General features: G+C 36.4%; 4 protein-coding genes across 9 annotated transcripts; 2 read left to right on the plus strand and 2 right to left on the minus strand.

Moving 5' to 3' along the window:
* Positions 1 to 635: 635 nt before the first annotated feature.
* Positions 636 to 3,791, plus strand: LOC113742247 (serine carboxypeptidase-like). Its single transcript, XM_072076658.1, has 8 exons — positions 636 to 987; positions 1,540 to 1,711; positions 2,023 to 2,142; positions 2,232 to 2,375; positions 2,457 to 2,607; positions 2,864 to 2,952; positions 3,056 to 3,314; positions 3,418 to 3,791. Exons 1-8 carry the CDS (start codon positions 659 to 661, stop codon positions 3,636 to 3,638), a joined length of 1,485 nt encoding a protein of 494 aa, XP_071932759.1. The 5' UTR covers positions 636 to 658; the 3' UTR covers positions 3,639 to 3,791.
* A 769-nt stretch (positions 3,792 to 4,560) lies between these two features.
* On the minus strand, positions 4,561 to 6,382 carry LOC113742258 (uncharacterized). Its single transcript, XM_027270056.2, has 3 exons — positions 5,974 to 6,382; positions 5,684 to 5,804; positions 4,561 to 4,950 (listed from the first exon to the last, which is right to left on the minus strand). Exons 1-3 carry the CDS (start codon positions 6,256 to 6,258, stop codon positions 4,778 to 4,780), a joined length of 579 nt encoding a protein of 192 aa, XP_027125857.2. The 5' UTR covers positions 6,259 to 6,382; the 3' UTR covers positions 4,561 to 4,777.
* A 631-nt stretch (positions 6,383 to 7,013) lies between these two features.
* Positions 7,014 to 12,629, plus strand: LOC113727312 (uncharacterized). 6 transcript variants are annotated; one of them, XM_027251402.2, is made up of 11 exons: positions 7,014 to 7,149; positions 7,656 to 8,006; positions 9,311 to 9,377; positions 9,879 to 9,944; positions 10,184 to 10,277; positions 10,368 to 10,484; positions 10,712 to 10,812; positions 11,094 to 11,168; positions 11,263 to 11,355; positions 11,807 to 12,131; positions 12,218 to 12,629. In XM_027251402.2, exons 2-10 carry the CDS (start codon positions 7,993 to 7,995, stop codon positions 12,119 to 12,121), a joined length of 942 nt encoding a protein of 313 aa, XP_027107203.2. In that variant the 5' UTR covers positions 7,014 to 7,149; positions 7,656 to 7,992; the 3' UTR covers positions 12,122 to 12,131; positions 12,218 to 12,629. The 6 variants fall into 6 exon arrangements, with proteins under 6 accessions (XP_027107203.2, XP_071932789.1, XP_071932794.1 ...); XM_072076688.1 differs by having other exon boundaries at positions 7,018 to 7,149; positions 7,972 to 8,006; positions 12,222 to 12,629; XM_072076693.1 differs by having other exon boundaries at positions 7,018 to 7,149; positions 7,972 to 8,006; positions 12,256 to 12,629.
* A 305-nt stretch (positions 12,630 to 12,934) lies between these two features.
* Positions 12,935 to 16,576, minus strand: LOC113727327 (alpha-L-fucosidase 1-like). Its single transcript, XM_072076648.1, has 3 exons — positions 15,645 to 16,576; positions 14,746 to 14,982; positions 12,935 to 13,819 (listed from the first exon to the last, which is right to left on the minus strand). Exons 1-3 carry the CDS (start codon positions 16,265 to 16,267, stop codon positions 13,066 to 13,068), a joined length of 1,614 nt encoding a protein of 537 aa, XP_071932749.1. The 5' UTR covers positions 16,268 to 16,576; the 3' UTR covers positions 12,935 to 13,065.
* Between the last annotated feature and the right edge of the window lie 4,446 nt (positions 16,577 to 21,022).

Consider the following 21,022-nt stretch of genomic DNA (forward strand, 5'->3'; position numbering starts at 1 on the left):
ATAAAATTTTTATTTTTATTTTTTGCATTTTCAGAATTGTAGAACTAAAAACAAAATCACCATAAATCCCTAAGAGGTCATAAATTTTAAAAGACCACAACAATATATCATCAATTATACAAGCTCTCAATCCTACACTGTTCTCAAAAGATAATAATAATATTAACACTCCCTATTTATAATAGATTAAGTGACTTGGTAAACAAATCTTACAAGCACAAGAAATTTTCTAATTAGAAAATACTGATTTCTAAACAATAAAATTACTCAAAAATTGACTTGACTTGACTAAAGTACTGCTGAGTTTCTTGTGCAAGTATTGAATTAAAGAAATATATAACAGCTAAATTACAATATAGAAACTTTGATAGAAACTAACTTCAAAACAATGCTAAACAATAATATAGAAACTTTAAAACACAACTAAATAACAATATACAAACTTATAGAAACCTGTCCTTCTATGCTTGGTTTGATATGCCAACAAGAACAATAAATTTTTGCTTTGTACATTCCATAATTAATTGACTTCTTTCTTGTATAACGCGGATGGAATGAAAGGGACATGCAAGACGCCGAGAAGCCCGTCAACTAGTTTGTTGATAAGTGCTATATATATACCATCAATTAAGATTTTCATGTACATATATCGACAACAATGGCAAATGCTCTCCTTCCTCTTCTTCTCCTTTGCATACTTCTCCTTGGTCCTGCAACTTTTTCAGCTAGAATAGGAAACCATCAAAAAGCTCTCCCTCATTTAGTGCCAAAATTTCGAGTATCGCCAGCCAAAGGGCTCATTAGAGGACTTAACTTGCATCCAAGGCAGGGCGTTAACATTGTTGCGAATGATTTTGCTGCAGCAAATGACTCAAGAATTGTTGAAAAACCTTTGAAGCTTAATATTCTTGGTGCTCCTGACCCCAGCGTTGCAGATTTGGGTCATCATGCTGGATACTTTAACCTTCCCCACACTGTAGGAGCAAGGTATAGACTACCAATGGTGAAACACATTGCACGCTATTTTTTTCCCCCTTTACTTTCCTTCTTTGATTATGTAGCGGGGACAAGCCTGCCAAACTCCATTATAAGAAAATATTTATTTTTTCAAAATTCTCGAGAGAATTTGCAGTAGATATCTCTAGTTAAAGGAGAGCACAGTTGGCACAAGTACAGTAGCACGCATGCACAAGAAGTTTTGTTAGGTACAAATCTTATTGCCGCCAAAGCAACCAACCTTCGTAGTCCTGAAGGTAAAAGTAGTCAAATACGTAGTCACGAGGGTAAAAGTAGCGGGATCCTGATAATCAAGAAGTGGACTTCTGCAGCAGACTAGCTAGCCATGCATATAATTGGACATAATGGATTCTTAGCACAAATCAGATTAAATGGATGGTGATCAATTTAATCTTTATAAAGAGTAGGAAGGGGGGGGGGGGTGTGTTTCAGCTAAGGGCTTCAGTTAATTATGTTCAATGTACGAACTATAACCGCTTGAGTTGGTGCTCACAACATGCGAATATATTAATTTGCAAGCAGGATGTTCTACTTTTTCTTTGAATCGAGGAGGAAGAATAACTCTGACCCTGTTGTCATCTGGCTGACTGGAGGACCGGGATGCAGCAGCGAATTAGCTCTCTTCTATGAAAACGGCCCCTTTCATATAACTGATGGCCTCTCCCTTGTGTGGAATAATTTTGGTTGGGACAAGGTACTCTGGTGTGGGATTTTTTATTTTTCATTTTTTTTGCGCATTTTCGTCTGGAATTTAGCCCCATTATTCTCCATTTCAAAACCAAAACGGGTAAATAGAATTGATTGATTGAATTGCAGATATTGCATTCTAGAATATCCATACATATCCAAATGACTTGTAGTCCAATTTTTCACTTTTCTTGCTTTCTGGACTGTTTTTCTCCTCCGCAGGCACATGTCTCATCGCAGCACGTCCATTCTGTGGATCCTAATTTATTTTTTTTTCGGTTAATCACTTGCATTCACAATTTAGTGCAACTTTTGCAGATATCAAACATCATATTTGTCGACCAGCCAACCGGCACTGGCTTCAGTTATAGTTCCAGCAACGATGATATTCGCCATGACGAAAAAGGAGTCAGCAATGACCTGTATGACTTCCTCCAGGTTGGCTTCTACTAATGATGTAGTATTTATCGAAGTAAATATAATGATGGTGCAGTATCACTACTGACAAGAACATTCCTCTCTGACAGGCCTTTTTTAGGAAGCACCCTGAGTATGCAAAGAATGAATTCTACATAACAGGAGAATCATATGCAGGGCATTATGTTCCTGCTCTTGCTGGACGAGTTAACCAAGGAAACAAGAATAAAGAAGGAATCCTTATAAACTTGAAGGTGTGCCTCTGAGTGCAAGCTTTTTCAGCTGCATTTTACTAATTTTTGTTTGATTCTAACAATTCACTCATGGTTGAGCAGGGCTTCGCTATTGGCAATGGACTCACAAACCCACTAATCCAGTACAAGGGATTGCCTGATTATGCTTTGGAACATAAATTAATCAGTCAATCATATTACAACGGCATGCAGGAGTCCGTCACAGAGTGCGAAGAGGCAATAGAAGCTTGCGGTAATCATCAGTCCCAATTCATTGGACCTAATATCTCCAAAACACAATCCCAAGGAAAAGAGAGTAAAGAAAGAAGATAAAAAAGAAATTCCTTGGGGTCTAAGAATGATCTTCGTAAACCCCTTTTGCCATCCCGTTCTCCATCACCCCCCCCCCCCCCACCCTTCCCTCCTAAAAAGAAAAAAAAAAAGGAAAAGATAAAAAATCTGATCATTCCTCAGTTGTTTCTATTTACTAACTGGAAGTTCAATGACAGGCACTAGTGGCACAGATTCTTGTGAGACGGCGTATGAACTGGGCAATGAAATATTCGATGATATATTGAGTAGTGCTGGAAATATAAATGTAAGAACGCAATTTCCTAAGTTTTCCAATAACAGAAGCATCAAAAAACAGGTGCACACAGATTCATTTCCTGACATGATTTCTTTTAATCTTCGAGCTGCAGTACTATGACATCCGAAAGCAGTGTGAGGGTCAACTATGCTATGATTTTTCAAATGTGGAGAATTTTCTGAACCAGGACACAGTGAGAGAAGCTCTAGGTGTTGGGCACATTGAATGGGTTTCATGTAGTTCAACCGTGTACGATGCAATGGTTGATGACTGGATGAGAAATATTGAAGTAGATGTTCCAGCATTACTCGAAGATGGAATCAAGTTACTTGTGTATGCAGGAGAGTATGATCTAGTATGCAACTGGCTTGGTAAGATTTATCTAGTGTTCAGCTGAATTATTTAACTATCATATTGCAAGGGAGGCAGTAAAGATAACTGCCAACTAACAACATTGTGTTCTAACATGGTCAGGAAACTCAAGATGGGTTCAGGCCATGGAATGGTCTGGTCAGAAAGCGTATTTAGCTGCTCCTAATACTTCATTTACAACAAATGGTGTCGAGGCAGGAGTGCGAAAAGGCTATGGTCCACTTACTTTTCTTAAGGTACTTAATGCTGGACACATGGTCCCAATGGATCAGCCACAAGCAGCACTGGAAATGTTAGAGAGCTGGATAAAAGGGAAGCTTTGACAGAGAAGGAGGTTAACTGCACTTAAATTGTGATTTACCCCATACGAGCTAAAAAAATTTGTAAAGTTTATACATAATGCCTTCACTTTTTATTTTCAAAATGACATCTAAACATTGCTTTAAACATTCAAAGAGATTTTGCTTGTTATCTTACAGAGATCCATCCAAAAGATGCTTAGAATTACCATTATGTGCAGCAATAACTGTTTGGAAACTGAAATACAATGTTCACCCACTAGCCTTTGTCATGCCACGTTGAATTCCAAAACAAGTCAGGCATAGAGTTAAAGGGAACAGATCTACCTTCAGAATTACTGAAATCAAAACATAAAACAAACTACTGCTTGGAAACATAAATGGTGACTATAGGCATTCTGTAAGTGATGGTAATTATAAAGCCGTTCATGGATTTCTCTTCCTAAAGGAATAATCCGGCCATTAACTAATTCCTCAAATTAAAATCAAACATATGCATCAAGAGGGAAGCCCTACAGTCACTGCAATACTTGTCAGCCCCTAAAGCACTTATAACATCATTGACACTTTTCAACATACCAATGTTGCATAACATGGAAGATCAGTCGACTTGGTAATTAAGAATTTTTTTTAAAGATCGTTTAAGCTGCTCTACACTAGGCAAGCCAATTTTCACATTTTCTGGATATATCCTAAGAGCCTAAACCAGTCTGCTATCCAAAGTTCAACTTCAAAGCCTTCAGGTAATTCATCAAGTCACCAACTGTACATTTTCTGATACGTGCAACTGTCAAATATTCATAATCATCCTGTGTCTCAATCCACCCAAACGGGCAAGATTGCTGAGACCCGCTTCTTGCCACTTTCAAGACTAAGCATCTCCACAGATTCAGGGAATCACTAAATTCAAAGAAAGCCAATCACATTGCCTAGAAGTGCCATTGAATTTAAAAAGATCAAGAGCAGCCGGTAGTTGCTCATTCTTTCCCTTCCTAAAAGAATTTTCCAATCAACTGATCATATTCATCAACAGACTTTGTTTTAACTTGAAACAAAAATGAAAGTTAATCCAGAAATTTCAAGTAAAGAAAAGTGGCATACCAAAAGAAAAATAATTAAAAATCACTCCATGGGTGAAGCATATACAAATGGGGCAGACGTACTTAAGAACCACCTCTTACTTGATACAGTTTCCTCAAGGTCACAATTGCTGGCTGAAAACTAGACTGTAAGGGAACAACTGAGGCAACACGTAGATGCTGTGCATTTCCATTCTTTGGTTTTGACAGCATCACTCTTAACATCTCTCCCTCAAGAACCTTGCCTGCAGTTGTGGCTGCACAAAGATACCCCAGTCAACAACAAGAGTCACAAAGAGCGGCTCAATTCTTTAGAGCATCATGACATATGCGAGTATACTGTCTAGTCAGGAAGCAAGCTTCATAATTAAAAGAAATGCACATAGTTATAGTGATCAATAACCATTTTTTTTAAAAACAAAGGTAAGATGTGACACTTTATGGAAGTAACTGGTTATCTTCATAACCTGTGATTGAGAAGAATAATCTTGAAAACATTTCAATTTTCCAGATTTTGAATAGAATTCCACCGCCTAAGAAAGGTATATCTCTGTGTTTTTTCAATTTCTGGCATTGCACACATGACCTGCAGTACAAACATCTAAGATCTTCACTAAGCAACTAAATTGCAGAAATTGTTGTGAAAATAACAAATAGGTTCCAGTTTGGCTAATCAGGAAAACAAAATTTATCATGACACCTTCGCAAAGCCAATCAAGGTTTTTAAATCATTAATTGGAATATATACAATTTGGGTTTAGGAATGACACGATGCCATGTTTCAACTAAATTCCCTCTTCTTAACATAAGTAGCAAAAAAGCTGAAAATGCCGAGTACAAGAAAAAGATCGCATAAAGCTAGTCAGAAAACGATTCATGTAAGCATAAAAGTCATGGTTCAACAAGTTACTTCCGTGTATGAGCTCAGAATACAAATTGTTAATCTTATGCATATTAATTGCACAAAATGCAAGATAAAATTTACAGTACCAGCAAAAGGGTGAATCTTGGCAAAATCAAAAAACTCATCAGCAGAGCAACCAAAAAGAACCCTCGCAGCCCTGTCAAACATTACCACCACAAATACCTTCGTATCCGTAGCTATAGACATCTGCAAAATCCAAATCATCCAAGAACCCGTATCACATTAGTCCAAAAAACTCCAGTGAAAAAGAAAGTAAAACAAAAATCCCACCTTTTTTGGTCATTTTCTCAAGTACCCATTTTTCAATTATACGAACAAGAAAAAGAACAAAGCTCTGAACCAATGAATTACTTACAAGAACTTTAAAGAGGCGTTTGGAACCAGAGGAACCAGGATTAAAGGCATTCTTAAAGTTGCAGTATCTACAAATAGGCAAAGAAGCTGAAGAAGAACAAGAATTAATAGTAGCATTCTTATGGGTGGCTTCAGGGAGAGTTTTCTCACAAACAGAGCAAACTCTGTAGTAGAGATTGGTGTGATCAATGGCTACTACTGTGCAGAATAGAGTGGTTGGCTCATCAACTTCTGTAATGGGTCTTTTTCTAGGATTTGTTTGGCTAACTGGGTTCTCAGAACTCATTTTATCGCAGGAGGCAGGAAAATGACTAGGAGAGTTTTAGGTTGTTCTAAACTGAAAAGTTCCCTCCGTTTTCACCTGGGACTTGAAATAGAAGACTCGAGTGAAAATTTCCGCTTGCTCTGCCTTAGCTCCCGCTTTTATTTCTTGTTTGTCTTCTGGCGGACACGCTTTTTTCAGATTGAAACGCTTTTAGTACTTTAGTGGCTGGCTGCCTAAATTCGCGCCCTGGTCCTTTCCCATAATTCTGTCCGATTGTGTCCCAGAAAAACAAATGCAGGGTAATTTGCTTTATTAGGGAGGTTACTTACATCAAACAGCTAATGATTGAGTCACACTTGAATTAAATGCTTTTTTACAAAATATAAATTTTGTGCTAATAAGACAATGCATGAGCTTAAGTAGGAGTTACTTAACACAAGTAAAGCGAAAATAAAAACGCACATCTCTCAAAATATTAGATTTCTCCGCTCAAAATCCAATTAACTCTATAAATTCACATGTATCTGCAATGGATTAAAAGCATGCACAATAATAATTTATACTTTGCCAGACAAAAGTTGCCCTCTTTTTTTTGTGTAAAAATTAACTAACAGAAATTTTAGAAGTACATTAAAGCTGGTGTCCTATTAATGCTTCAGCTCAAACTTCTTAAAGTATGGAGGTGGATATTGGAGAAAAAGTATGATTGAAGGGGCAAGAAGTAGAATTTAGAGGTATTTGTCAGAGGTAATTGTAATTGTGCCAAACCTGATGGGACCTCGGTCTGATAAGAAGGCATAACAAAACCTTTTGGGAGTTGCTATTGCATTGCATTCCCTCTGATCAGGGCAGCCGCTGATAAGTTGAAAATAAGCAAGCAAAGCTGCAGACAGACACAAAATATCAGCTCAGGTATATTGGCATCTGTGTATATAAATATGTACTTTTCCTTTTAATGGTGTCATCTATTAGTTCTGGGGAAACCCGAGTGGGGATCCCATTTATCCTTTCCCAAATTCTCCAGCAAAAACAAGAATTTCTTTGGAATCTAAATAGTGGGATAAGCGAATACTTGAACTCAGTTTTGAATTTGGCATCTATTTCTCATTGTCGGAAGAACAGTGATGGATTCTACCAATCCTACATGAATTTTTCCTTTTTCTTGCAACACGTTTTTAGAACTTCAGTATCTCTATGATGCCAGGATACTCTCTCTCTCTCTCTCTGAATAAAAGTATTTAGTCTTTTTCTTTTTCAGGATTGTGCAAGTACGTATTTAGTAATTTTCAAGAGTTGAAAATAATTTTAGCTTTTTTCCATTGTTTGGTCGAATGATAAAGCACTTCATCAACTTAGCTCAAACAAAGATTTCATAGTTTCAGACCTTTTTATTCTAATCGTATTTTTCTTCCTCAAAGATCATAATTTTCCATGCCGTTGGTCGTTGCTGTGAAAGACTTATGAAACCTCGAATCCCCTGCCAATAGATGTACCCATTGTTACCTCTGTGAAGACTGTGATTATGACGAAGGAATTTGGAGAAGAAATGTTGGAACTTTATGTCGGCAGTCATCTAACAGAGATGTTCAGTCCTGCAGACGTGAATATCAGTAACCAATTGGGAAACCAAACACTTTTTTTTTAAGGGAAAAGGAACTTTGGTTGCTCAGGAATCTCATGGATGTAAGGCAGAAACTCAATTTGATCTGATTTTTTTTCTTCTCTATGTTTCAGCCAAGCCGCAGGTGACGGTCCATGGAGCCTGACAGGTATAGCAGTCATCATGCTTGGTTGACTTATTACTTGTCTCTTTCTTTCAACCCTCTCATGGTGACGTGTAATTTCATCTGAATATGCACATTTATGGAGATTCGTGTGACTTTAATTCTTAATATTGGTAGTCAATCAGGTTCTGGTGATGTTGTCCAATGAGATTGGAATCACTCTATTTCCTTTTTGCTTTGCACTTCAGTTCCAAATGGTTACAAAGAAAAGGATATTTTGCTTATCTAATTGGTTAAAGAAATGTACTCTAAGGTGAAATAATCTAGTATTGATAAGGCACATTGTTGCACTTTTAGGGCATTCTTCCATGCCTTGAATCATTTGCACTCAAGACAGACTAGAATGATATGAAATCTACAGGATGGGAGGTTTTCTTATTATTTGAAGAAATGACCTCAAAAATTTAAATGCCGTTTCTATTTAGCAATACTGAGTTAAGTAACTTTTTTTTCCGTTTTAAGTAGCATGGACTACTTAAGATTTCTAAAATTGGATTGAATTTTGTGTTGCAGTTATAGAAATAAAACTTCACTGAGTGGTCCATTCTTGTTAAGTTGCTTAAGTTGAGGTGGATTACATACTCTGTGAGTTATATGCTCTGAAAGAGAGAAGCAATGACAGTTGAAGGAACATGAAAAGGGATCACCTTTAACTGAAAATTTGTGGTTCTTGGTTTTAGGTAAATATGGATTGACAGATGCTACTTAAAGGATTATAAGTGGCAGACAAAATCCTGACACTATATTTGGATTTCTGGTTACCATACTATGCCACAGAAAGGAAATTTTAACAATAAAGCCAGGTCTCCCATAGTGTATTGAAGTATTGAACGTTGTAAAACTAACAAAATGTGATAAGAGCTTTGCAATAAGCTTATATGATGAAAGGTGGCACCTATAGAACATGAAAATAAAGGAAAACTGACTTTGATGAATTTGATACCTTGAAATAATAGAACATGCAACAGTCGGTGAACTTTGAAAAATTCACAATTTTGTCTGGTATCCTAGACTTCTCCGCTATGCTATTTCCTGCTTTTATTCTTTTGCCGTCAGAATTTATAGATCGTTCTTAGCTAGTCCTGAGCATATCTAATTGCTTGTCATCCCAAAAAAGTAAAAAGATATGCTGTCAGCAGCTTGTGAAGTATATTCCTTTGGGTTCTGACTTCTGACTAATTGTTTTTTGTTCATGTGATTCAAACATGGAGGTTTTATTTGTGTTCTTCCTTCCATTGTATTAATCTTCAAAATAATTAGGCTTACACAATACTTACTATCTGTTATAGGCTAAATTCTCCAGATACTTCAGCAATTTTATTTGAAGTTCTTGGCCACCAACTTCAATTTTCTCAGGTACTAGATTCTTGACACAGTGTTGCAATTTTTGTTTTGTTATTCTCGATACACAAACGTGTCATTTTCTCTTATAACGTTACGTGATTTTTGTCGTTTTGAGTGTTTAAATTCAATTTGAGAATTTAATCTTGATTTTTGGAACTGTATCTGATTCGGTTCTTCCTATGCAAAAATTCAATGGAATTGGAAATACTTGTTTTTCCTGAATTTATTACCACAGATAGAGGAACTTAATATTTTATTTTAAGACAGCTGCAATTGGTTGAATTATGTTTTCCTTGGTTTACTTTTGAGGATTGTATGCAGTGATTGTTTAGTGTTCAAGAGCATATGTCAAGTTTCTGCCTTCGAGTATTAGTTTACTGTGCCTTAACTATTTGCACCTCTTTTGCTTTCACTATTTCAATTCTACTGCTTTTTCTTTTCAAAAGCATTCATGTACTTTCCTGGATCTTGGTAGCTTAATTTTCAGATTTAGTATTGTCTGTATTGTTGTAGGATCCCAATTCCAAGCATTTAGGGACCACAGTGTGGGATGCATCAATGGTATTCGCAAAATTTCTGGTAATATTCATGTCACTTTCACTTGCTTGCTTATCTGAGTAGCCAAAGTACAATGGCATTTCAATTTACAGTGTTATGTTGAGCCACAATGCTGCAGCAATGTAGTTATGAAAGCTAAAACGTTATTGATATTCATCTGGTTTTTGTTCCATTTGACCATGATATGAGTCCACTTGTTGGTTTATTCAATTAATAAGCTGGTATTTGCAAACCTGAATGTAATAGTTAGAGATATCCAGGAGAAAAATTGTAGAAGGGGAAGGTTTTCCCCATCTAAACTGAGAGGAAAACGCGTTGTTGAACTTGGGGCAGGCTGTGGAGTTGCAGGGTTTGGTGAGTTTCTTTTGCCTGCCATTTTTCTCGTTGTGTAGATTACTTTTATATCTTATCCCTTAATAGTCTGAAGTGGGTTCCCTTCTCCAGGCATGGCATTACTTGGATGTGATGTCACTTCAACTGATCAAACTGAGGTTCTACCATTGCTTATCAGAAATGTTGAACGCAATACTTCTAGTATAGTGCAGATGAATTCTGGATTAGGTACCCTCGCCTTTGGGTCTTTGGACCATTCAAGTGATCCTTCTAGTCTCTCTGTGAACTTCTGTTTATGTGCTTTCTCATTCTGATTTTAATAGAAAACAAAAGTTTAGTTGCTTAACTCTTTTCATCCCATTGTAGATCTCATAGAAATCTAGTGGTGCTTAAGTCTCTGATGTAAAAGGTACTACAGGTCATACTTGGACCTAATCTGAATCAGGATTTTGCAGATTCCTTTGGCTCCATCCGGGTGGCAGAGCTGAACTGGGGTAATGAAGATCATATAAAGGCTGTTGATCCGCCATTCGACTACATCATTGGCACTGATGTTGTATGTTTTGTCCTAAATTAAGTTTATCTGATGACTGTTCCTGCTAAATTTGAGATTTTGGAGATAACAAATTGCGTAAGAAAATAAATTTTGGTGTTGTTTTTTATTTTCACTTTTTCCAGTTTCTCTGGACGTCTTTCATTTTACGTCATTTCGTCTGGATATCTTTTGTTCCTCTAGATGCCATTACTGTTCATTATAGAGTAAATGGAGAAGACTAACTGCAATCTTGCTTTAGTTTTTCAACTGCATAATTGGAGGTTCTCTAACTTTTCATAAAGGTTTATGCGGAGCATCTCTTGGAGCCACTTTTACAAACTATCCTTGCGTTGTCTGGACCAAAAACCACAATTTTGGTATTGTTATCTTTCGTACTTTTCTTTTTCAGAAGCCAATTTGTCTTATGAGTGATGAATTCACTTGTTAGTCATGCTGCCACTTCATTTTCAGTTGGGATATGAAATTCGTTCGACAAATGTCCATGAAAGAATGATGGAAATGTGGAAGGGAAATTTTGAGGTGAAAATTGTCCCTAGAGCAAAGGTATGTCCTGTCTTTTAGGATGCTTGTTTACTTGTTTTATGATCTTATCTGTTTCTTGTTTTCTGTGGTCATTGAGTATGCTGGAATTTAGTATTTGATGGGTTTCAGTTGACGTATCAGTATTAAGCTTAAGCATTAAATTTGGTCAGCAAGATCAAAATCTGGCAAGGAAGATTTCAAAATGGGTGATTTTGCAACCAGAAATAGGCTTATGAAATTTTACTGGATCATCAAAATCTGACCTTGCAATTCTTGGTTTCAGATTTCTAACTTGAAGATGACTCTTTATCATGAGCTGTTTTTCTAATTTTGTACCTAGAAATCCTTTTAAGATCATTTTTGGTAATTAAAAAAAAGGAGGACTAATCAGTTTGAGCGTGTAACCTTAATGCCTGAAAGAGAATACCGTCCATTCTCATATACTGACGAAGGCGTGTTTTTCTCCATTTAGATGGACAATAAGTACCAACACCCAAGTATACAACTTTACATTATGAACCTAAAGCCTTTAGAAAGAACAAAAATCACAAGAGAATGTGTTGATCAACCAATTGAAGAGGTTGAAACTGGACCAATTAAAAATGGATCCGATGAAGATTGCGACGCTAGTTGTGGAGTTGATGAGGTGACTGAGGTTGAAGATGAAAATGCCAGTGGACGCATAGTCCCAGTTCCCGATCTCCAGGATAAAAAGCTTAGTGAATGGGAAGCAAGAAGATATGGTGCTGTGGCTGCTCGGCTGCTTCGCGATATCCAAATATCATAGAAGATCTGAGGTTTGTTTCAAAAATCCAAGTTCATACAGCATGTTTCTTCCTTAGCTTTACTGTAGTCCAAAAGTGGAATTTGTTTTATTTTGTAGGCAGCACCTCAAATGGCGTGTCTTTTTTCCTTCATTAGACTGCTAAAGCAATGAAGAAAGAATGGAGCTCCAATAGATTATTGAATTGTGACACTGGACCTTGTTCCGGGCTACCATATCTGGATTACCTCCAACACAAGGCCATTAGATTTGCTTCTGCAACTGGAAAAGTTTCTGCAATTACTTGCCATTATCAATGAACAGGCCTAAGCAAATTGGATTCCTCATCCTTGTGACGATGCTTCACCATTTGTCAATCATCTGTAGGTTGCATCTACCTCAATGTTCAATATATGGTGAAAAAAGAGAGTTTGGAATGCTTACTTATTATGGCTGCTAATGCTTGATGAGTATATGATCTTATTCCTGTAAATGCTACATTTACAGTTATCAAAACTTCCTTTCGTTTAAACTTACTGTTATTTTACCTGATATGGTACAAGTCTCTGGAGGGCTGTATGTGTTTTGGTTGATGCATCAAGATCTTCGTCCTGGCTACCTATTTAAATGTCCGACACTAGATTAATCTAGTGATAAGTCAGTCTCAGTTCAGCTTTTACTTCATATGCCAACCAAAAATATGTGCATTAGGTGCTAAAGGCGTTCATTGTCAATTATGCCCCTGAAGAAGACTTCCCAAAGGGGATCAGATAATAGTTAATGCAGGTTTCTCTTGGTTTATTTCTCAAAGAAAAAGAAAAAAGGGAATTACGTCACTAGAGTAAATGAGATCTCCTCGAGTAATTGTCAAAAGTATAGATATACAACACAATTAACAGCAGCTTTTAGTGATAAAATATCAGCTCCTGTACATTCTAGCAAATGCAAGCCAAAACAAGGGGAAAGAGTTAGAGACTGGACAGCTTTAGCTTGCTGAAGGGCTTGAGTGCTTTATTGAAGAAAGAATTAGATCTTTTATGAGCGGCATATCCTACTATGGAAAATGAATCTAGATATATTCCCACATAAGCAACCAGAGGGTCTCCTCGAGACTTGTCTATAACAAGCCTCAAGTGATAGGATTCAACTATAGAAAATTGTAGCAGCCTTCGATATCCCACGGTCGTGCCATCTATCACCGTCTGCCATTGTCCTTTCTCATTTAAAATGTCTAGATGGAACTCGATAATCCGCTGCCCCATATGAATTGGCTCTTGAATTTCTAAGACGTTGAAAGTAACATGTTCTTGAAAATCTAAATATATTACCCAGTTTGCTTGCTGCTTATCAGGAGCCCAGTAAGAAAAGATACCTTTCTCAAGGATATTCTGAGGGCCAAACCTAGTACCCGCTAAACCTCCTCGGACACTGCTGGCAGAAAGAAGACCCCCCTCTGCTAGATTATTGGAAAATATGGAGCTTCGGAGCTCATTGAATTCCCGAAGGACTTGAATATCCTCATCAGATATCAGGCCTGAAGAGTTTGGGGGCACGTTTAACAACAGAAGACAGTTTCTACCAACTGATTTGTAGTACAAATCGAGAAGAGTTCTGGCAGATTTTGGAATTTCTGATGCATGCCAGAACCAACCAGGCCTGATTGATACATCACACTCTGCAGGAACCCAGTCACAGCCAAAAGGGTCTCCCTCCTGTGAATATCTGTTGTACATGTGCATGACAGTGAAATATCCACTGAAGTTCCAATAAGCATCGGTAAAGTTGAGAAAACGCAGCATGGAAATGTTTCAAATATATGACTTGTATTAGCTGCCTGCTACACTGTATCTAGTTGTTTGCTGATACTAGAGGGACATCTATTGCTATTCCAAACCAGATCTCAATTTTATAAGCTGGTTCCTAAAACCATGATGCATTGTTACCTTAGTGAGAGTAACAGGAAATTCAAGATAACAACATATCCTTCATAAATAAAAGATGACAGGAAATTCCTTCATATGCATTTTGAAAGCTCTCCATTATATACTCCAAGTCCCCTTAACTAAAGCCTCAAATCCTATACCGATCAAAGTCAAAATTGTGCTTTCATCAACAATATTGACGAGGAAACACCCCGATTGCATGCATTCTACACTAAAATTTGAACAGCTAACTGAAACACATGTCACTTGCCAGCAACTTCTATATTATATGGCAGAAGACATGAGGCCGCTAAGCTTAATAATACAAATCAAGAGGCTCCAACTTAGATGCATGCAGTTGGTTTTATTTAGACATATCAAAATGTCAAATTTAAATATTTAATTTTCTGTTAAAATGAAATCTAACGGTGGAAAAATTTGCACAGAAACTGCAATATTAGCCAATTAAACTTCTTCTACAGGCGACAGCACAAAGACTTTCATTCCACTGAGCGTAAGCAAGATTAAGCAATCATCAGCTGAAAAACAGATAATCAAATGGCAGCACACACACCACAAGTGCTTAAAAATGAATTGGTTGAAATAAAAGGGAAAGGAAAAAAAAAAAGGAATGATCGGGGGCCAAAGGGGTGCACAGACTTGGTTTGTTGCTTCAAAGTAAGCATAATATCAAATGCAGAGTGAGATCAAAACAAGAGGACTCACTTGGGATCAGTATCACCAATCTTTGCAGCACTGCAGTTAAAGAGGGACCAGCAAGTATTCCCAGCATAACCACCCTCATCTCCCACCCACCTAGTGTCAGGCCCAGCATCTGAGAAAATGACTGCTCTAGGCTGTAGCTGATGAATAAGACTAAACCAATCTTCAAAGAAATACTCCATATCCTTCTCCCCCTCACCTTTTGCTCCATCTAACCAAACCTCTTCCACCACACCATATCTGTAATTCGGTTACAGTAAACCAAAGTAACAGGGATATTACGAAAAGAGAAAAGAGGAAGGAGTTTAGCTATGGTCTAAATTATAAAGAACTATATCAAGTTCAGATCGAGTTATGCATACTGCAATCCCTATAACTGTAGATATTATCTAAAGGAGCAAATTCCTCTCCGAAATTGTTACACTCCAGTAGACAAAATTCTTCCATAAAATAGTTTGCTTCGTGGCTAATGAGGTTGATAATGATATAACGCAAACGTTTACCCTATGATTTCGCATTAGGTCCTATTTGAGCACAAAATACTTCTAAATAACCGGACTACCATGTTATGCATAAATGACCCACCCATCTTCCACCGGACTAGCATACTGAAAATGATACCCATTAATCAACCTAAATCACACCAAGAAAAAGATAAAAATTCAACCAGAAAAAGGGAACCAAAAAGGAAAAACAGCTTCAATAATTGTCTAAACATCAGCTGATCAAGTCAAAAAACCAACTTTACAAATCCAGTAATAACCCAACTAACATACCAAAACAGCATTAAAATCACACGCAATATCTCCCGCACAGCAGGCAACACCACCCAGAAATGACACAATCCCGGATAAACGGTAACAAAGAATACAAGTACTCACATAAAGGAAGTGACTTTATACCTTGTGAGGAGCTCAGTCATTTGCCCCATATAATACTCATTATAGTCAAGAGTCTTGCCATAACAAGACTCATGCCTATCCCAAGGAGAAAGATAAAGCCCCAACTTCACTCCAGCAATTCTTGCAGCCTCAGCTAGCTCCCCAACAACATCACCACTCCCATTCTTCCAAGGACTAGACTTAACCGAATAATCAGTATACTCAGAAGGCCAGAGGCAGAACCCATCATGGTGCTTAGCAGTCAGGATAACTTTAGAAAAGCCAAAATCTTTGGCCACTTTGACCCATTGGGTGGCATCTAATTTAGTGGGATTAAAGACCGATGGATCAACATGGCCTGTACCCCATTCTGAGCCCGTAAAAGTGTTGGTTCCAAAGTGCAGGAACAGGGCCATTTCTGTTAGCTGCCATGAGAGCTGCTGTGAACTTGGGATTGGGAGAATTGGGAGTGGGGGCGGCTTTGGGTGCAGGGAAGCTAGTGAAGGTGAGGATTGAAGAAGAGTGAAAATTAGGAGGTGGAGGATGCTAATTTGTTGGGGTTTTGACAAAATGGGGTGCTTGAATTTGAATTTGAGCTTTGGGATTGAAGGTTCATCAGGGTTGGCGCGGGGATTCTTGATCATTTTCCAGGCAAGGAGAACAGTTTCTGGGCAATTAGACCAAGTAGAGGGGTTGACTGCACTAGATATTAGAAAACAATATAAATCTAATTGTTTAATCAAATTTGGCTAAGATCTAGTGTTACTGTAACAGGTGAAACTCCACAACAGAAGGTGCAGTGTTGAGCTGCTTTATTGATAAACCAAAGGTGCCAGGTTTAAGGAATCAACCAATTGGACCAACTCCTCAATATCTTTCTCTGATTGAAGGAGATGGTAACGTAAATTACAATCATATGCCAATTTTTTCTTCAGTATACACTTAATTTAAATGGAAGAAGGGGGTCACGTGTTTGTTGGGAATTGAAACTACGCTATGACTTTTCTGTTGGGAGGATCAAAACGCAGTTATCGTTGCTACAGTTACCACTGACATCACGTATGTTTGACATGGATCACAAACTATGACTCCGTTTGAATTAACTGTTTTTGGGGATATTTTTTAAAAATTTTATTGTAGCAGAATTTTTAGAAAATATTTTGGGATATTTTTAGAAAATATTTTGAAATATTTAAGAGTAATAGAATTTTTAAAATATATTTTAAGATATTTTTTAAACATAAAAAAAATTAAATTACTTTTTAAAATATCTTTTAGAATACTTTTTAAAAATTTTTATAATATTTAAAAAATTAGTTTTTAAAGAACAGAAGGATCCAAAAAATTAAGCCTACATAAACTTCTACACTACACTAATGCATTTAGGGATAATTTCAGAAATGGATAATTGCAGAAACCTCCCTTGACGTTTTTAGTAGTTGCACTCACCTCCCCTAAGATTTTGAAAATAGCACTAATCTTCCTTGAACTTAAGGTTTTGATAGAAGATTCAACCCATGTCAGAGAAAATGACATTAAAAAAATCTTTTGAGAAATGAGATAATAATTTTGTTTCATTTGTACCCTTTTTGTTTCTTATGAGGTTGTATTAGTAAAATAATGAAAAATATTAAAAGTACAAACCAGTTGGTGAAATTAGAGAGGATACAAGGGTAAAAAAAACAAATACAGTAGTAATAACTAGAAGAAGTAATGAACATACCTTCAAAAATCTGAGATTCTAAAACACATAAAGTATACAACCAACTCCAAAAACTCTCATTTACTAAAGAAACTTTTTGTATTAACTTAATATGATAAAGGATTGTATACCTATGGTCTTTTAATTCCCGCAAATTATTAACGAAAAATTCTTAGATTTGCTTGATTTCTATTTTTTTTTCTCCTTCCGTTTCATGAATGCTTAAGATAAAATGAGATCAACCAAAATCACTGGAACTTATTCTCTTATAATGTCTTGCCTGGAGGTTTCTTTCCCATACATTTTTCTTGCTTCTACTTCTCTCTGTGCAGATAATATACAACTTAAATTGTCCTCTCAAGTACTATCAATCACAAAATAACATCATATTGGAGCATCAATTAGCGCCATTTTATGGCAGCATTTTGTAAGTGCACTTAAAGTGTTTAATCAGGACAAAAAAATAACCATTAATCTTGTTTAATTAGTTATCTTGAAGCCCTTTTTTTTGCCCCAAATTTGTTTACTAACAACCTTAAATTCTAAGGGTATATAAGTAAATTCACCCTATCTTACATCAACTATGTACCTCCAATTCATGTATGTTAGGGGAAGTTAGTGCTATTTTCAAAATTTCAGAGGAGGTGAGTGCAATTGTAGAAACCTTAGAGGAGGTTTCTACAATTACCCTTATCGAAATGACAAGGGCAGTACCTAGGAGATCACAAAAGTTTTTTATGCTGGCGGAGGTATTAGAACCTTCAATCCAACATCTAGAGTGACTTTATGTCCTCCCTAGGATCCATTATGAGCAATGAGTTCAAAAGTTTGATATAGGAAACAAGGATTTTTTTTTTTTTGTCATCATTATAAATCATTTAGTGGTAATCATGTACAATGTATTGCAATCATGTCAAATCAATTATCAAATTCAAGGTTTAGGTCCTATGATTCAAGCATTGCACGCTCAAATCTCATGATTTCCCCACAAGATATGCAGATTTCATTGGGCTCCTTTGCTTCTTTATAAACTTGGTGTTGGTAGATTAAATTGTACATTTTCTTAAGTGGTACATTTTCTTACACGGCATGTTAACTTTGTTACCACTCAAATTGTATGAGAGCATGTTGTTCCAATTTTTTTTTGAGTTACTTCTGACTCTTCAAATATGTCTAGCACTTCCATATTTTGCTTGACCAATGCAATGATAACTAGTGTAACACGATGGTGTTTATTCTTATTTACGACAGAATAACTTTGTTGCCACTCAAATTGCAGGAGAGCATATTATTCCATTTTTTTTTTTTAAACTTCCTGGATACTCTTCAAACACATTTCTACTCAAATATGTCACTTCAATATTTTACTTGACCAATACAATGTTTCGAGTATGGATGAATGTTTTCCACATGTGGAATGTATTTAAATATTTTCTTGTAAAGCAGTTGTAGGAAATATAGTTAAAAGATGAACAAACTACTCGATATTCAAATCGAATTCGACTTGGGAAGAGTTCGCTAATTAGTCAAATCAAATTTGAATAACGTTTTATATTTGACAACATTCAAACTTAATAAAAAGTTAGTTCAAATTCGGTTCAACAAATAAACAAATTAATTTTGAACCAATTTTCAAACTTTTTAAAAGAATTTAACAAATTTAAACACTAGGAAGTTCAATTTAATAATTTTAATTAGATTTATTTACACTTCTGAGTAGAAAATACTAAATCCTTCAAGCAGTTATGTTATGCATAATAAGTGAATAATTGCTTTTGGGCCAGCTTTACAAATAGGTACAAGCATTGTCAGACAAATTTAGGCCCATAAATCGGGGAAGTATGGAGCCATTATTAAGTGCTGAAGCGGCCCTTTGCCTTTGACTGAGTAGCAGCCCATCAAGTTTAAAGTCCGACCAAAAGAAACTCGCGTGATGTAAAAACTAATGATAAAGTGTGTGTATATATATAGATCTGGATGCACGGTGAATGTTATGTTCTTCTGCACGTGTAGCATGCATTTGATCCTATATATATATATATATGTATATGTATGTATATCGTCAATGTATATAAAATTTATTAAAAAATAATAATTTGATTAGTAAATGACATACTGCAAACGTCACAAGTGTGATTGTTGCATTAAGATTTTTAAGGGAAAAAAAATTAAAGAATGATCATTAAATAGAGGTGTTACCTTACCTAGTATAATTAGAGCTTGATTTGTGTAATGTAAAGGCACAAAGCAACTATTCTTCTGTGAAGATATACGGTGCTTTATTTTCCAAAATTTCAGGGTGCATTTTGATTATTATCAACTTAAAGAAAGTCACATGCATTTAAAGTCAGGGTTGTCGTTTATATCCTTCGAGGTCTATAGATGAGACGGGGATTGCTTGATCACATAGTGGGATGGAAGAAAAACCTGGCACGAGGCTGGAAAATAATTCCCACTCGACAATCAAATGTGCATGGCGATTCTTGGACGAGTCTATCACTAAACATGACCGCCACGGGATAATCGTTTCACGACCGATGTTGTGTTCATGAATCACGATCCAATAATCGTTTTATGTGATTGAGAGTCAATAATTGACTGAGAGACACATATCAACTTCCATGACACAGGTTGGATGAGATATTCAACAAACAAAAATGTGTGAGATTTGCTCGCAGGTCAAGGTGCCAGAGCAAGGTATGTCTTCATAAGATCAACAACTTTGAACATGTTGGTGGAACCCTTTGGACTCGTTTGTTTTTCTGTTTCCTTTGTTTTGTCCTTTAGGTTTTCTCTTTTTAGGTTGGGGGGTCCCTGGAAAGTAACGAAGACCTTTGTTTGGAAGCTCTTTACTACAACTCTGTAGCTAAAGTTTCTCTCACATTGTGACTAAAAATTCTAATCAGGATTGGCAAAATACTCAACGGGTTTTTCGGTGAATTTGTCGATTGTCATCATGTCTTGAACTAGATAGATAGATACATTGATAAACTTTTAAGGGTTTATACATGATGATCAAGTTCAGATCTTCGTATCTGCTTTAGAATTTTGCGAACCAATCAAGTTCAGATCTTTTAGAACGTCAAATACAACAGGCATGCAAATGTCAAAATTTGCACGAAGACAGAATACATAATAAGCTCCCATGAAACAGGTTGGACGAGATACTAAAAAAAAATGGGTGAGATTTGCTAGCTCGTGAGTTAAAGGGACCAGGGCAAAGCATCAACTTCTTTGAAGTTTGAACGTGTGTTGGTGGAACCCCTTGGACTCATTAGTGTTTTTCTCTTCACTTTGTTTGTCTTTAGGCGTTTTCTCTTTTTGCTGATGGGGTCCCTGGAAGATAATCGTCAATTCTTTGTTTGGAAGCTCTCGACTAAAATGTAGCAAAGTTTTTAATTTCTCACATAGGGATAAATTTGATTATAAATCATCCACAGCAAGAAAGAAAAATCTAGCCAGGCCTGGAAAAAAAAATACTCGATTGAGTGTTGGGGTGAGTTTGTCGAGTGTCATGTCTTGAATCAAATTAATATATATGTCGAGAGAGAATCAGGTCCGACTTATTGATAAACTTGATGGGTATATGATTAAATCCTCTTTGGATGTGCTCAACAATTTTGTAAACGAATCAAGATCGGATCTTTTAGAATGTCAAATTTTACACGAAAATAGATTACATGCACTTTATGCTAGA

The sequence above is a fragment of the Coffea arabica genome, chromosome 1c (genome assembly GCF_036785885.1).
Source record: "Coffea arabica cultivar ET-39 chromosome 1c, Coffea Arabica ET-39 HiFi, whole genome shotgun sequence".
Lineage (NCBI taxonomy): Eukaryota > Viridiplantae > Streptophyta > Magnoliopsida > Gentianales > Rubiaceae > Coffea > Coffea arabica.